General features: G+C 41.0%; 2 protein-coding genes across 4 annotated transcripts in view; one reads left to right on the forward strand and one right to left on the reverse strand.

Annotated features, from left to right (window-relative positions):
- Window positions 1-513: 513 nt before the first annotated feature.
- LOC121090072 (translation initiation factor IF-2-like) lies at window positions 514-8,690 on the reverse strand. The gene is made up of 4 exons (XM_040598065.1): window positions 8,669-8,690; window positions 8,274-8,618; window positions 7,842-7,969; window positions 514-1,985 (listed from the first exon to the last, which is right to left on the reverse strand). Exons 1-4 carry the CDS (start codon window positions 8,688-8,690, stop codon window positions 1,923-1,925), a joined length of 558 nt encoding a protein of 185 aa, XP_040453999.1. The 3' UTR covers window positions 514-1,922.
- A 258-nt stretch (window positions 8,691-8,948) lies between these two features.
- The window catches only part of LOC121089854 (pleckstrin homology domain interacting protein), a 118,501-nt gene continuing 110,490 nt past the window's right edge, over window positions 8,949-16,959 (forward strand). For all 3 annotated transcript variants that reach the window (XR_005828401.1, XM_040597521.1, XM_040597522.1), the window contains exons 1-4: window positions 8,949-9,279; window positions 9,418-9,476; window positions 9,662-9,691; window positions 9,848-9,907. Coding sequence is in view for 2 of the 3 variants with exons in the window: in XM_040597521.1 (XP_040453455.1) it covers window positions 9,234-9,279; window positions 9,418-9,476; window positions 9,662-9,691; window positions 9,848-9,907 (195 nt within the window). In the remaining variant the exon portion in view is untranslated. The remainder of the gene's footprint in view (window positions 9,280-9,417; window positions 9,477-9,661; window positions 9,692-9,847; window positions 9,908-16,959) is intronic.

Consider the following 16,959-nt stretch of genomic DNA (forward strand, 5'->3'; position numbering starts at 1 on the left):
GTCAATACTAGAAGTTCAGGGGGAACCTCTGTGATTTTAAGTTACTGACTCAGAACTCTGGTATAAATCCATTCTTCCTTAACTGGGGCATTTAGCTGAAGAATAGACAGCTGACCTAACGTTTTCCTAAGGGACTGTCCAATTTTTTTATTTTTTCCAATTTTAAATGGCTTTCCTTTAGCATAGGTGACATACCCCGGACTTCCGCTAGTTCGTCTGCTACTTCCTCATTTTCTCTCTACACTCCTTGTTCATCCCTTAAAACAGCAAAACGAAAACGAGAAACACCTGACAACCAGCAGGCTCTGCAGGAAGCATGTTTGGTAATTCATTATGCAACTCTCTTTTCTGTTCGTACAAAACAGATTTTCTAGAATTCTCTGAAATGTAACTACATCCTGAAATTTGAGCTTTGAGATACAAAGATTAAGTCCTGATGAAATTGTGATTAACAGGATCCATGTGATTCTTTCTTTTAAAACCTCGGTATTTTATTTTCAATGTTACCTAGATTTTGTGTGGATAATTCCTCTTGCAGCTCAACAGAAACTGTCCTTGTTCTTTTCAAACCCGATGATTTTTATGAATTGTATTAGACTACATGGGAGAAATAATGTTTTCTATTTTTATTTCTCAAAGTGTGGGAATTTGGTATTGTTCTTTATTGCTCAGATCTAGAAGAAAGTAAACTGTGAAAACCTTAGCTTCCATTTCTAACAGATAAAACTTAAAACATGTCTCAAACTGATTCTTAAGAACAAAAATAACTTGCATACAAACAAAAAGGACCTTGGTATTTTTACAGAAGGATTTTGAAGGGTCCCAACTCCTCAAATGCTGACATACAGGTTTGTCGTGACTTATATTTTAACTAGGTGATTCAAACTGTAGTTGTATTTAGGTGAAAAGGTCAATGAATCCTACACAGTCATTTCTCTTTTACAGCACTTTCAAACATATATACAAAAAACCCTGAATATATGGACTAAATAAACGTAGCTTTATTATAGCCAGAATAAACAACTCTAAAATTAGAACTATGTTAAAAAATAAATACCTGTGTATTTCTTTAAATGCTCAATCTCATCTTTGTAAGACATCATTTTTCTTTACGTTAGTTGATTAAGTTTTAGTGTTACTCAGTGCTGAAGGGCCTGCCAAGAGGCAATTAGTAGTAAACTTGATCTGAAAGATCAAGTTCAAATTTTTATTTGATCTTGGAAGTCTGAGCATTAATAAAATGCACGCGTGCAGAAACTAGTAGTGTGTTAATGCTCCACAGCTTGTTGCAAGAACACCCATTAGTGATGAGCTGACCCAAAGCTGGGTGAGAATGTGTGTAACAGTAATTATAAAATAACATTCACATTATTTTACTATTAAAAATGTAGATATTTAATTCTCCAACAGTAGAAGTTTCTGGGCATCTAAAAGACTTCTGAGTATGCCCAAAGCTGCCTGCTGTGATTAGCCCATAATCCACAAATCTCCTTGTCTCGCTTGCACATCCCGTTCAAGGAGCATTTCCAGAGCATGCTTACCAAACTAGGTCCCAAGCAGAGTGGTGGTTCTGCCTTCCATCCAACAACTTTGTAGCTTTCATCTGCTCTGGTGCACAAGGGGATCCAACTTCCATTAAAACTCTTCCACAGGGAAGAGAAAATAGTATTTTGTACTTCTGAAGAGAACGAGCTAGCCACCTTGGTAAATATCCTTGAAAGAGGGTTCTTCTTAGCCCCTGTTAAATAAGCTGCTCCACTTTGCATGGGAAAACTGCACATTAGTTGAGCTACAGTGATCACAATCCTTTAATCTTGTGGTAGGTCCTCACCTGGGAAAAGGGAAGCACACGTGCCAATCTCCATCTTACGTTAGTATTATGTTAAAAACAAGGAAGCAAACAAAAAAACCCTTAACCAGCATCACGTATATGCAAGGGTCATTTGTGGTCCAATCACAATTCCTGTCTCTGGTACTCTTAAAACCTGTAAAATCAAGAGATTGAGTCAATTAGCAGTTTACCTTACCCAATTAATATCTCAATTAGTACACCATGCCTACCTGGCACACCAAAACTCTTCTACAGTTTACCTGGGCAAATGAAAAATATAAATAATCCTTTCAAGGCATTAAGTAGATTCTATAGATGAATACAAAATATTGAGAAATTGGGATCAGCAGCCCAGTATTTTCTCAGAAGACTGAACAATAAACGGAGATCAGAATCTCAGTGATGTGTATTTCACGGATGATTGACAAATCATATATGCTACACAAAGTAGGCACTGTCAGCCAAATGGTTCAATGCTAACAGCACTAAAATCTTTAAGTGCAAATATTGGTACCTCTTGCACTACATCATTACTATTTTTGGGAAAGCAGGTATTTCAGCTATGTAGAAATAAAAATACTTTGCAGCTCTAAATGAAATCAAACAACACTAGAAGGAAACAGGAAAAACTAAGGATTGTCTTAAAGCTAGCAACATAGCGCAGCTGTGTTGGATCACACCGATGATCTTTCTAATTACATATGTATACTGTCACTGGATGATGTTACCTATAGAAGTGTTCAGCTCTTCTGAAGACTGCTAAAATCCTTGCTTTAGCAATTTCTGAGGCAAAAGTGAAGGATGGCTATATTTCCTGATGGGGAAAACCATAATTTTTAATTTGAAATCTTTCAACTATTTCAGTTCTTGAACTATGTCCTAGAATTTAAAGAAGATCCTGCTTTATCTTCTCTGAAGCAGAGAAATTTTGTATGCCATACTTAAGTATTGCCTCCTCCAAATATTTTATTCCCTTACCTTGGTCTTTAATCCTTTTCCTAGAGTATTTTTTCTTCACCCTAACTATTTTCCTCATATAACTCTAAATCTTTGGAAGATGAAAGAGTCAGTGCAGTATTCCAACAAAAGATGTGTCATTGTTTTGTTTCACTGGCTTCATATTAAGAGTTCTAGAAAAAAAATTACCATATTCTCAATGTTGAATATGTAATAAATAGAATGTTTGGGGTTTTGTTTTTTTAAAAAAGATTTACTACCAGCTATCAAATAGAGCTTTTTTATTCTTATATTGGTTTAGAAGCCCATAAGGATAACAATATGACAGAATCTCTCAAGTTATTACACAGATGTAGATCTTTAATAGTCCACTGTATTAACTTCAGGGGAGTTCCAAGTCTATACCGAAGCTGCTGATAACCAGCTGCATTCTGAAGAGTCAAAGAACCCCTCATCTGTATTTTAAAAAGTTGCATTTCTAACAGGCTACTATTGTAATTCAAAAAAAATCAAATCCAAAACCTTAATCACAAATGGCCCTCAAACTCAGTTAAACAGAAATCTAGATTTTCATTTAGAGAAACAGAAAGAGAAATAGTCACTGAAGGACACTTAAATCATGTCTTAATAAACTTAATATATTTATCAACACAAATAAAATCCGTCACTTTAGACTTAGAACGCTAATATGAAACCAGTGAAAAAATCAATGCTACACCTTATTTTAAGAGTCCTGCTCAACAAAAATTGCCTTAGCATATTGAATACCTTTCTAGTAAGTATAGTAGCAGCAAACTTTTTCAAAAGTTTTCTCAAAGTAATAATCTAAGAAAATAATTGTCAATATACAAAGCAATGCAGTAAACTTTTTTTTTTCTACTCCTACTTTCATTATGGAGCAGCTCTCCTCTAAAATACACCCTGTGCATTCATTTTATTGAAAGCTCCACTTAACCACCCCCACCCCCTCTCCCCGTAATCCTTACAATTCTCAGAAAACTTTGGAGACATCAAATGGACGTGAAACCGAACATGGCAATTATCCAAGATTCTCCGTGAAGAAAAGCCCAATAGCAAACAATTAAGTACAGCAGTTTAATCATTTTCTCAAAATTCTCTGGATAATTAGGGAATGTATTCAGCATAGAAAGTTGTACTGTCAAACTGATCCAGTAAAAATGGAAGGTCTTTTATAAAATACAGGAGCACAAATTAAATTGCTTTAAAACAAAACAAAGCCAAACCCAAACAAACCCCCACCATAAAACAGGAGAATTCCTTTATTCAGTAGGAATTACGTAGGCCTAATTCCTGGTTTCTCTTCATAAGGGAAGTTTTTTGTACTCAAAAGACAGAATACTGAAACTGGAAGAATGTCATGGTTTGTGTAATTCATATTTATTTAGGTAACAACCCTAAAGAGGTTTTTAGGGTCACTGGATGAAATTCAAACTCATTTACTGCTCAAAATATAAATGACATATAGATCTACTTTCAGAAGCTCGACAGTAGATTCACTGTTTCTTTTTAGACAAAAATGAATGATGTCTTCATAAGTGACTTGATTTTGCTTTACTCTTCTAGCTGCATGAGAGAACACGTAAGAAACATGCTTATCAGGTTAATGTATTTGTGTGTTTTATGAAAAGTTAATTTGTCAGTGCTGATGGTGGTTTGCGTAATACAGATAACTAATTCTATGCTACTTTTCAGCAACAGGAAGAAGGAAGCAAAAGGTGAAATAGTGTGTTTTGGTTGGAGTGGGCAGACATCCATCTTCTATGGTAATTCATGCACTGAAAAAGGAAATAACAGCAAAGAAAAGAACATGCAGTCCACTATTTTATATCTGATGCGGGCAGAACGAACAGCGGCTAAGCACTCTGTAAGGAACTCCTTAGTTGAAAGTTCAGGGTGCAGAAAGGATCTATTCCTGGCACGGGGCATGAACGAGTATTTAGAATTCTGATGTGAAGCCACTTAGTTAAATTTTATGTTATTGTTTAAAACTGCAGAAGGAATTTACTCATAGTACTATTGGATTTTGGCTCACTTGGTTCTTTCTGCAGATACTTAATATACATGGTAATAATAAAAAAAGTTGGCTGGCCTCCTAAGTACCATTGCTCACTTCTTGCCCTTTTAAGATTAGTGGTTGGTTTCAAGAGTAAGAATCAACAGTCACAAAAAGGCAAGGAACTGGTGGTGATAATTCTCACTTGAGGCGACAAAACTCCACCAAAAAAGAAAAACTAAACCAAAATCCCAACCAAGCAACAAAACCTGAGGAAAGCTTAGCTGATGCTTTATGGTGCTCTCAACCAACCTCCCTCCGCCAACATCGTGCTTCAAATATTTAGCTACATTGTTCAGCTTGACAATTTACAAACCCTAAATGCTTTCCTTTGTCTAGAAAGAAAAGGAAAAGAGCAAATTTCACAAGAAGCAGAAAGGACTTTCATGTTAGGAACTGCCACCATTAAGTTTCAAGTAACACATTTTCTGGTTGCAGGCTATTAAACCACACTGATAACTGATATGAACAATTATGACAGGAAAAAAGATCAGTAAAAAACCTCCAAAACTATTAAGATACAGAAAAACCATGAAGAAACCAAAGATACTACATCCTTGTCTGTCAAAAGTAACGAGTAGTTCAAGAGAATTCAAACATATCTTTATATATAAGGCCAAGGTATGGGGGGGGCGGGGAAAGAACCCCAAACCAAACAACCCTTGGGATCAGTCCATAGCTAAGTTTTACGTATCAACTTCATTAACAGCAAAATCTAGTAAACTTTGTTCTTGATTTTTTATAAAATTATTTTAGTGAACATGTATGAATGTTCACTTTTGAAAGTCACAAAATAAAATAACAGGACCCATTATTTGCAAAAAGAATACGTAAAGCTGTCAGATGTTAAAACAGTAAAATCACTGGATTAAAATAATCGGAGATTTTCTTTTTAACTCTAACAGTTATTAGAGCTGAAAAAGGAAAATAATTTCATTGCTACTTTTTTTTTTTTAAACGCAGACCTTTCAGAGTAGAAATACCTCCTAAAAAACATTAAATCTCAGCGACAAAGCAGAACTGATATATTTTTTTACTTAAGGATAATGTAAGATGACAAGATCACACGAAAGAAAAGGAATTATTTGAAAGCAAAACAATCAAGACAGTAAAAATTCCGATACGAGGATATTCTTCTCCACTTGTGTACGTAACAAACACATCCTCAATTTAACTGCAATAGGGAAAAAAACCACTGTTAGAATATCTCTGAAAAATTACTGGAGTATTTGTTTACTGCTGCAGGAATTCTTAAGACTCATTCTAACATGCATCACCAAACAATAATAATTCTGCATCTTGTGGCTCGTGTGACTTCCACCTTAAGCCACAAATAAACAAGAAGCCCCATCGGATTTCATCTGTAAAAACAAGTGGAATGTATGTTTGTAAAAGCTGTTTATTAAATATTATTTGCAGTGCTGTGATGCTCAGGCTCAAGTCACAGACTGGGATTCCATTTTGCTTGGTGCTCTACAAAAATTGAATAAAACACTATCTTTATTTTACTGTCAAAACACCAAAATATTTTGATTCTGTGGGCTGTATTTTAAACTGCACCAGAAAAAGTTATGAGTTGCCAAAAGGATGGGGAAGTTCAATATATTCAGGAGAGTTTTCCTCTACTTTCAGACTCTTTAACTGTTAAAATTTCTCTATTCCTTGCTTTATAGATTTAGTGATATCATACATAAGTATACTTTCCTTTATGTAAACATCAAGGGAAAGTAAAACGTTAATCACATTATCCATGTAGCCCTTTGTTGTGAGAACCACCTACGAGAGATATTACAATACATACTTTACATTGCTAAGAAAAGACTCAAGTCACTTTACTTTAAAAATCTTTATTAGATGGTAGATATGATTTCATTGCCATTTCAGTTATGTGAAGCATGGATTTAAAATAAAGCTGAAACAGAGTGGTTATTGTTCTAAAAAGTGGGAAAAGGGAGACACCCGTACATTTTTAAATATATAAAGTGAGCACAGCTACAGATTAAGTGATCAAATCTAGTATGGACAATTTTATTACTTTGAAAAAAATCTATACTACAAAATACATTTACCCTAATGATCGATTACACACCACTTGCTAGATTATGATTTTAATGATTTTTTTAGGACATTTGATAATTGTATGTCAAAATGCCTAGCAACTAGCTGTCTGCTATATAAACCTAATTTTTATCACTTTTTGTAATATGACTTTATGGAAATACATGACATTTTAGCCTCCGTTCTCTAACCTTTCATGGTTACGTTTATGCAATAAAGCAGAAGGGTAGCTGCAGCAAGCTTTCTCACCCTGTCAAGCACAAAGCTCAAGCAGGAGGCTTGTACACCAAGCTCACAGGCCTTGGAAACATACGTATAAAAATGCTCAACTCAGCCTCCCCTCAGCTGCACAGAAATATGGTTTAAATTGAATTTTGTTAGAAGTTATATAGTTGAGAGCTTCAGGGTCTTTACACACTACACATTCTTTGTCTAGTTTCTATATCATCGCAAACATACTTTTGGTTTTGCTCACAAGTTACACTAGTTAATAATTGGGGCAATGTTAAGTATTAAAAAATGTCAGCTTCCCCCATTTACTTCGATCCCTACTAAATTAATTCTTATTGTCCAGAAACATGTTTGTTCTTGCAAGGCCCCAACTCGACCTGAAAAAGCACAGATGCACTGCAAACCAGTCTTTAGACAAGTAATTATGCCCTTTTAACCCCCTTCCTCATCGGATAGATTTTTTTTTAAAGGCATTTATCAGTGGACATTTGCTTTGGGTTTTATTTTCTTTGCCTTTTTTTTACTGTAAGCAGCACAATGAACAGTTACAGCACAAACTAGCACGTTTATTCGGTATCGTCGAGCTAGTAACCATTAAATAAATAAGTTATTTAACCGCTAATCAGACTCCGTACAATGTCGCAGCCTTTCAGGAACCTTCGGTACGTTATTGATCCGCTAGTGAATTACCTGCGGTTCAGCCATAGGTTGCAGGCATCGCCATCCCTCGCTTGTCCTCGCGTTGACAACACTCCTCCTCTTGCCATCGCGCTCAGAAGCCGGAAGATTCGTCAGTCCCACTTGTCTGATGTGCCTGGCTGCAAGAACAATGAATAAAACCGTTATTAGATGTTTGGGTTGGGTTTGTTTTTTTTTTTAAAGGAAAGTTCTCAAGCCGCGCACCCTGCAAGCCCTTCGCCCTCCGCCCCCGTGGCGACGGCTACAAGCAGCCAGGCAGACCCAGGCGGAGCTGCCGAGGCAGCCCGGCCAGACAGCGCAGAACAGCGCGTTTCGTGTTGTTTGGGGTTCCCTGGGGCTTCCTCCCGGCTCCAAACCCCCGGCAGGAACCCGGGCACGGTGCGACACGAGGAAGAGCCACCAGCGCCCGACAGCGGCACTTACGCGCAGAGCCAGAGCCGCGGCGCCCCGAGGCCCCCGACGGGGTCTGAGGGAGCCCGGGGCCGCCGGAGCCCCGCGCCCGGGAGGGGCCTGCCCACGGGGGATGGGGGAGCCGCGGCGAGCGGCCGAGGGAGGGAGGGAAAGGGGGAGGGCCGGGCTTCGTCAGCCCGCCTCCCCAGCGGGGCCGCGCTCCCCGGGGGCATTTTGGCTTCGCTCGCTTCCCATTTCTGCGACACTGAAACTCGGTAACTTCCAGCCTCCCCGCCGCCGCCGCCGCGAATAGCCGCTGCCCCGCCGCAGCCCCTCCTCCCCGTGCGTCGTATCCCTCCGCGCTCCGGCCGCCCGCACCTCGCAGAGAAAGCGCCTTTCAGCCGCCAGCCCGCCGCCTTCCCGCCCACCCCGCCTCTGCCGCTCCGACATCTTCTGCCTGAGCCCGCCCGCCCGCTAATAAACACGTAGTGCTCGCCCTCGTCCCTTCTCCCCTCAGCTGGGCAGCGCCAGGGGCTGCCGCGGCGGCGGCGGGGCGGGAGAGGGGGCAGGAGAACGCGGCTCCCCCCTTTCCCCGCCTGGCCGCCCTCGCCGCCGGGCGCCGGGGACTGAGGGGCGCGGGAGGGGGGGGGGGGAGGGGCGGCGCGCGCGGCGCGAGGGGCCGGGAGAGCTGAGGAGGGGGGCGCGGAGGAGGAGGAGGGGACTCTTTCTCCGGGCGGAGGGATCGCGCTCGCTCGCGCTGGCTGGCGGCGGCGGCGGCGGCAGCGGCGGCGTTGGCGGCGGGTTGCTGTGAGTTGTTGTTTCCTCCTCCTGCCCGTGGGTTGAATGGTGGAGCCGAGACTCTTCCTGGTGAACGAACAGTGACAGCTACCGGGCGGGCGGACGCGTTTCGCTGGGACCCGACGCTGCCGCGGAGCGCGGCCCGAGCCCCCCCCCCCCTTCCCCCCCCCTCCCCTCCTCGTTTTTCGCCTCGCCATGTCCGGGGACGGCGGCAGCAGGCACACGGCGGAGCTGCGAGCGGGTGAGTGCCGGGGGAGCCGCCGTGCGGGGCGGCGGAAGCCGGGCGGGAGCCGGAGAGGGGCGGCGGGGAGGGGGAAGAAAGAAAAGCCCGCGGGGAAGGGGCGAGCGCCAGCCCTCACCGCCTCTCCTTTCCCCTCAGAGCTCTACTTCCTCATCGCTCGCTTTTTGGAGGACGGACCCTGCCAGCAAGCGGCTCAGGTAGGGATGGATGGATGGCGCCGCCGGGCCTGGCGGGGAGGGGGCGGCCGGGCAGGGCGGCGGATCGGGCGGCAAGCTCGCAGCCTTGTCCCCTCTCTCTCCCTTTCGCCTTTTTTTTTTTTTTTTTTTTTCCTTTTAAACCGGCCCCCGTCTCTTACCCACCCCCCCTTTTGTTGTTGCTGCAGGTCCTGATCCGAGAAGTGGCGGAGAAAGAGGTAAGCGGCGCCGCGCACCCGGCGCTCGCCCCGCCTGCGGCCTCCCTCCCCCTTCCCTCGCTCTCTCCCGCTTCCCCCGCCCCATCCCGGGCGCTGCTGGGGGGCTCTTCGGGGGAGGGGAGCCGCTCACGGGGTGCCCTCTCTTCCCTCCCTTAGCTGCTGCCCAAGCGTACGGACTGGACGGGCAAGGAGCATCCCCGGAGCTACGAGAACCTGGTAAGACGGGCGGCCGGGGCCGATCGCGGTGTGCCGGGCAAAGTTTTTATTTTTTTTTCTCCTCACTCTCCCTGAGCAGCCCAATAAAAAAATTGAATTTCCCGCAAAAAAAAAAAAAAAGCCAACTTAAGGAGAAAAAAAAAAAAACCACCCACCCTTTAGCGATTATTTTTATGTTTTTAAAAAACCACAACCATCTCGGCGCCTTCCTCCTCTATCCCGCTCTCGGCCCTGAGGGCGGACGCGGGGCTCGCCGGTGCCACCGGAGCGGGGCCGGCGGCGCGGGGTAAATAACAACACGCGCCCTAATGCGCGAGCCCCGGCCTCGCCGGGCTGGGTGCTGAGGTACGTCATGGCCGTGGTGCGGGCGGGCGGGAGCAGCGCGGGGCGGGGCCAGCGCGGGCGGCAGGCAGGCGGCTGCGGAGCCGGCCGGGCGGGGGCGCTCTCTGCCGCGCCGCCCGCGCACACAATGGCCCCGCTCCGCGCTGCTCCGGCCCCCGGTGGCTCCCGCAGCCCGCCCGCGGTGGCCCGGCGGTGGCCGGCTGTGGGGCAGCGGGCGTGGGTGACCGGGAGATCGGGCCCTTGGTCGCTGTGCTGAGGCGGTTCTCTCCTCGCAGTGCTGTTAGCCTGGGTTAGGATCTGGATGGAGGGTTTGGGGTTTGGTTTGGGGTGGCCTTCCTGGGTCGGTGTGTGCCCGTGTGTGTTGGGAAGGTGCGGTATGTGGCTTGGCGGTTTTTATATACAACGTATCTGGGGTGTGGGAATAACTGGACTTGTCAATTTCATGTCATAAAATTCAGTTATGTGTTTTTTGGGTTTTTTTTTTGCCCTCTTTTTAAATCTCCCTGGGCATGCTTTTCATCTCAGGTGTAGATGGTGTATATCAGTGATTAAAAAAAGTATTAGTTGCTGTGGTGTGGCTCTTGCTAGCAGAGAGGGGCCAGGATTTATTTTTTTTTTTCTTAATGTGTTGTGAACTACAGTAGTTGGGAAAACAGCAATTAAGATGTCTGAATTCTGTCTGTTAGCAACTTGTTGCTAGCATTGTTTATATATATATATAGTGTTGTATAATTTAGTCTGAATTTCTGAATAGGATTTCAGAGGAAGAGTGAGCCCTGCTTGTAATGTTCATAAAAGCGAGATTTCCTTTCAGGCTTTCTGGTTGGTTACAGTTATTTCTGAACTCCAGTACTTCTGAGACTTAGAAATGTGGATAACGTTTGAGCTCACACAAAAGAAGATGGAACAGTTCCAATCTGTAATGTGTCCAGTTAAGTTTGTTGATATATACATTGTTTTAGTTACATTGTTAATATTATAGTATGAAGCATAGGTATTTATTGTAGTACTTACTGCTTTGATTTTCTCTGGATCAAGAGATGGATTGGCCCAGACATTTTAATGCATGTGGCATGGAAGAGTTGATAACAGTTGACTTGTTGAAAGCATACTCATACATACCAATACTTTCAATTTTCCTGAAATCAAAGATCATAAAGAAATTCAGCTGGGAATTTCAAAGTGCTGATGTTTTTGCATGATATGTTACATCTGTATTAACTGTTTCAGTGGTCAGAAGTTACTTGGTAAAACCACAAACCTTTCTCATTTGTCCTATAAACTATAAAGAATTGGAGGTGCAGTCTTAGTGTAGAATGGATTTGGGTTTCTTCTACATAGGATATACAAGGATGTGAGGAAAAAGACATTTTTAAAGGTTGAAGTATGAAGGCTTGATAAGAAGTAAGTTTGTTCAAACCCTTCTTTCCAAGAAGCACTTTTTTTTGTTGGAATGCAGGTAAAGACTAATCTAGTCAGAATAGGTATGTAATGACATAAGATATACTTCTTCAGAATTTGGACTTGATCCTGGATATGTATATTTGGAGATGAGATGTCTGACTAGGTCCTTTCTCTTTTCCTAGTCTCTTGTTTCTTTTCTTAGACTTCCTGATAAATGCTTATATGCCCTTTTCCACTTTGTCCTTACCTAGGTGTTGGGCGGGGGGGGGGGGAGAGGGGGAAAAAACTGGTTACTTTGGTCTTGATGTTTCTCTCCATTCTCTCTGTCTGTTCTTGCTTCAGTTGTCAAAGATCTGTGAACTTTGTATTGCTTGACATTTTAGGCCTGTGAAAGCTGGCATGGCAGGGTGACAGTTACATTTCATAGGAAAGGTGTTTTTCACAATGTCTTGTTTCATTAGGCACAAACTCATGTATCTCGAACCGAAGAACCTCTGGGTTTTAAGATAGAGGCCAATGACGGGCTAGCTTTCTGTTTCTTTGTTGTTTTTTTATTATTTTTTTAATTTAAAAAAATATCCTAGCTTTAGGATGCTGACTCTTCTTTCTGAAGACTGCGTGTTTTGCCATGTTTTGGTGCCACTTCTCAGACTTGAATGCCTTGAGCTTTCACTAAACTTCACAGAAGGGACTGAAAGGAGAAAAGCTAAGAAATAAAAATACCAGTAAATGCAGCGTTATATATCTGACTGCTACTCTGGGAGGGACTAAAGGCTCTGTGTAACAGGATGGAATTTAATCCTAGGCTTCTGTTCTGTTGTTGGCAAAATCATGCATTTTATTATATATCTGTTTAGACAGGTATCTTTTCAAGAGATGATGGTGTTCCTGGTTTTGTCCTCGTTTTGAAAATATCTATTTAGGAATTCTTATTAGGGTTTCTGTTATTAGACCAAAATTCACAACCTTACATTTTTTATTTCTGTAACTTGGTTTGTGCAAATAATGTTAAATCAGATGTGATTTTCATGTTGTAAATTACCTTCATTTTTGTGTTTGGTCAGTAAAACTAAATGCTTCATTTTCTTATGAGCACCGTGCTGTGTATGCTTGTGATGTTACAGGAAAAAAACATGAGTTCAGAAATGCTATTATACTATGTTTTATATTCTTAAGTGATTTTTTTTTTTAATTCAAATATTTCTATATTACGTTTTTCTACAGTCACCATTTGTGGTATAAACCACTTGAATCTTCCTTTGGGAGTGTACCGTTTTATTTCAGAATGCCAATCCCAGTTCTATAGCATCGGTATTAAGACTTTTGTTGGTGCTATAACCAAAGACTGTTTGAGAATCAAGTTCCTGCTAGGCCACCTTCAACCTAGTTGTGCCAAGGATTGTGGGAATTTTCAGTAACAGATCTTAGGATGTTTTGTATTCATTTGCATTAGTTGTGAAAGCTTATTAATTGTAAGTCTTCTATTTTTCTCTTCTTGAAAGACTGAGGATTTCTCATGATGGACAGAAATTAAATTTTAACAGATCCCTTTAGAAGAGCAGGGCAGCCCTGTGAATTGTTTGTAGTTAAAGATGTTGTTTAAGTATTGTGTAGTTAGGCTTTAAAACACCTTTGTTAGGGCCTTGATGCACAAATAAGCTATAGTGCATCATTTGACTCCAGGGTAATTGTTTTTTTCATGCTGCAGTTTCACTCTCTGTGTAGCTGCGCTAATTGTATGCTGTGGATGAAAGCTATGCATTTCTGCTGCATCCTTTGTGTAAGCACAAGTGCTCAAACAAATGCGTGGTTAGTTGGGTAAGGGAGCTGAACTGTCTGAAAAATGAACAGTACAGAAATAATTTTCAGAAGGTTTAGTTCTCCTTCTGTGTGCAGCAACATGCGTCCTGCCACTACCATGAGGGAGATGATGGGAGTGCACATGGAGGTCTTGGGGGAACGTGTTGGGGTTGCCCCTTTTGGGAGCAAAGTGTACTTGAACTGGATGAAGCCAACTGTTAAGATTCACCACACCAATTTAAAGCCAACGTAGAGGGTGGTTGGGATTTTTTTTTTGTTTGATTAGTTTTGGGGTTTTTTTTAGGTGTGGGGTTGTTTTGGGGTTTTTTAGAAGTCTTCCAGGGTGCAGGCATCATAGTGTATATGATCAGAACCATTGTGTTAATTTTCTTTCTTATCCAAAATATTCACATAACTACCATTTTCTGGTGAATTAGATTTTTATTCATGTTGATGGTGGTTGAGGAGAGAGAAGGCAGGGGATTCACATCAAATAGGGGGATGGTGTAACTGGTTTAGTAGACAGTATGCCTTGTTCTCAGGAACTGTTTATTACTATTTTGCTAACATTTGTCCCTTCCTCTTCCCCTGTCCACAGTTATTAAATGGGATTGATTTAAAGTGAAAATGATGAAACACTATGTTCAGGCCATTCCACTGTTCTTTCTTTTCATGTAGCTTTGTATAACCAAAGTTACAAAGAATATCTTGTGGGACTGGGACACTAAGTACACTGACGCTGTATCTTGTTGTTCTACAATACCTAACATAGTAAAGTTTTTTTGGCAGGATTGTGGTTACTGTTTAATAATTCTGTTTCTTAATAAGTAACCAGATGAGTGGTTTGTTTCTTCAGGGGTTCTTGTGCTGTAAAGGTATTTAAAGAAATAGGGAGCAAAAATAAAACTTGTTTTGAATCTGAGAGCTGCATCATTATCTAGTTTTTCTTAACGGTATTTTGGGAAAAGTCTCTGCAGTTGTTTGGAAGGGAGTCTGAAAGACTTGGCACTGGAGATGAGAAAACCTGTGAAATGATTGTGAATCCTTAGCCGTCTTTTTGGTCTCATTATCAGTGCTTCTATTGGACGTGTGTCAACTTAAATGATTTCCTTTTAATTCTAAAAGATGAGCATTTGTTTTCTACAGATTATTCCCATAGCTGGGAACTTAGTTGATGTTAGAGCCTCTCTGTTCAAACTATGATATTTTGATGAGGAGGGACTCTTCTTCATTGTGTGAAGTACCACACCTTTTGTTTGTTCCATGGATAATCTAAAGGATTGGCTAAGTCAACTGTTTTGTGCTAGTTCTTTCAAACTGAGAGTAAAAAACACTGATGAGTGATGGGCTAAATAGCAGTATCAAGTTTCTAGGGTGTACCTTTTATTTGAAAAAAAAACAAACCCAAAACAAGACACCACCCCCCCCCCCAAAAAAAAAAAAACAAAAAACAAAAAACCCCGAATGAGTTTAAGATAGGCAAATAGGTACAGGTAATCTAACAGCAATAGTTACAGTTGAATGTGTTGGTCCATAAGGCTGAAAATGCTATTCATACCTTCTCATGTGGTAAGTTAAGTAGTAAGCTTGCAGCAGTCTGATACTAAGGTTTATCTGCTCTGGCCTCACACCTATTAAAAACATTAGGTAGTTGAAAAACTAGTATGTTCTTGGGATGGTTGATTTAGGTCTATTTCATTACAGCAAAAGTAATCTTACGTCAAAATAGTAAGGATTCCTATAGAAAATAGTGGCTAAGTATCTGTATAATTTTAGCTCGAGCATAATTAGAACGTACGTGAGAAATAAACATGCTTAGGAAAAATTGTTAATTCTCTGGTTCTCTGCTCCCTGTTGTTCATCACATGCACATACCCACCCCCCCACCCCCCCCAAAAAGAACTGCTTTAGAGAAAAGTAATTGCACTTCATTGCAATTCCTAATTTTAAAGTGATCAGGCAGTGGCTGGTGGAACAGTGTACTTAGTTAGAATGAGGGTTACAGTTACTGTAATTCAATTTGGAGCTTGTTTTGGGTAATACGTTATGTAGCAGAATAGTTAAAGCTGGGGTAGTTGCTGGGTAGTAGGATTGAGCTCTTGCATCTTGAAATGTACGTGGCTTAGATTTTGTTGATAAATGTCCTTGTGTGGAAATGTATTTTTTGGAAAGATATTTACAGGCAAACTTACAGTTAAGCATGTTAACTGTTAGCATGGGGGGAAAAAAAACCACTAACAACAATACTTCGGAGAACATTTCAGTATGCATAGTGCTTAGAGCAGAATCTGGAATAGGGTCATATTTTACTTGATGTCTAAAACACTGGCAGCAAATAACTGCATTATGTATTACAGATTTAACTAAAGAGTCTAGGTCAAATCATAATTCTGTTGATGCATTCGTTGTGATTCTGATGCTGAATTATTCTGCAGAGTCATGCAGAATGAAAATATAAGCACTTCAGGTCTATTTCAGAGGTAATAAAGATTTGAATGTTAGTCCAAATTAGCTGTGTAGCTGCATTTTTTTATATTCCCATGCTGTTTGTTTGGAGTAAGTAAAGTTGGGTGTAGTAGGTAAAGGGTGTAGTTGAAGGTAATACTGCTGCTTATTTTCTAGAAAATACTATTCTTGCTTAAGATCTGAAAATTTTGTACTTGCTAAGAGACTTCTGATTTTTATTACAGTAATGTTTAAGAAATGTTATTAACGTGTCTTAATGTGAAAAGTCTATTAGAGCAAAAAGAGAGTTCATTATTATACTTAGAAAAGTGTATTTTCTGTGCATTTCTGTTGGAAGAAAAGAGCAGAATTAGATGTTGCAAAGGAAGCCTAATAGGAGGAGGAAAGAAACCAGCTAGAATTTCAGCTAGGTGAGACTGGCAGAGGAAAGAAATCTGTGCTGTTTATATATTGTTTGACGTCACAGTTTTGACATGAAATTTTAAAATTGCTGTTTGTAGAGTCCAGTTTTCACTTTTCGTTGAGAGCTGGTTGAATTTTAAATACCTATACATGTTTGGGGTTGGTTTGTGGTTTTTTTTTTTTTCCTTTTGCTCTTACTTTCCTCTTGATGGCAAGACAAATTTCTATCATTCTGTTGAGTTGTAATGAGCTTTTCTGTTTCTGACAAAACTTGTGAAGTGTCCTTTTTTAAAAAAAATACTTTTTTTCAATTGACACTTAAATCTGACTTGAGCCCTGTACTCATGACAGGGTTTATTTTGTTATTATTCATTTTAGGAGGAAGACACAGGGTGGTAGGTATATTTGATGTTGTTTTTAGCTTCTTTTTACAGTTTGTCAGGGCAAGAATTGTCCCCTGGTAGACTGCATCTTAGAACAATCTGAATAATTTTAGCTTTCAAGCCACTCTGTTGTTTGATGTATTAAATAATCTTTCTTACCTCGTCCTTTCTTGAGTTGTTGCCAACACATTGGTTCTTTTTTCTGCAAATTTTATTTATTTCCACCCACACCCCACCCCCCTTTTCAAAAGGGAG

The sequence above is a fragment of the Falco naumanni genome, chromosome 6, assembly GCF_017639655.2.
Source record: "Falco naumanni isolate bFalNau1 chromosome 6, bFalNau1.pat, whole genome shotgun sequence".
Taxonomy (NCBI): Eukaryota; Metazoa; Chordata; class Aves; order Falconiformes; family Falconidae; genus Falco; species Falco naumanni.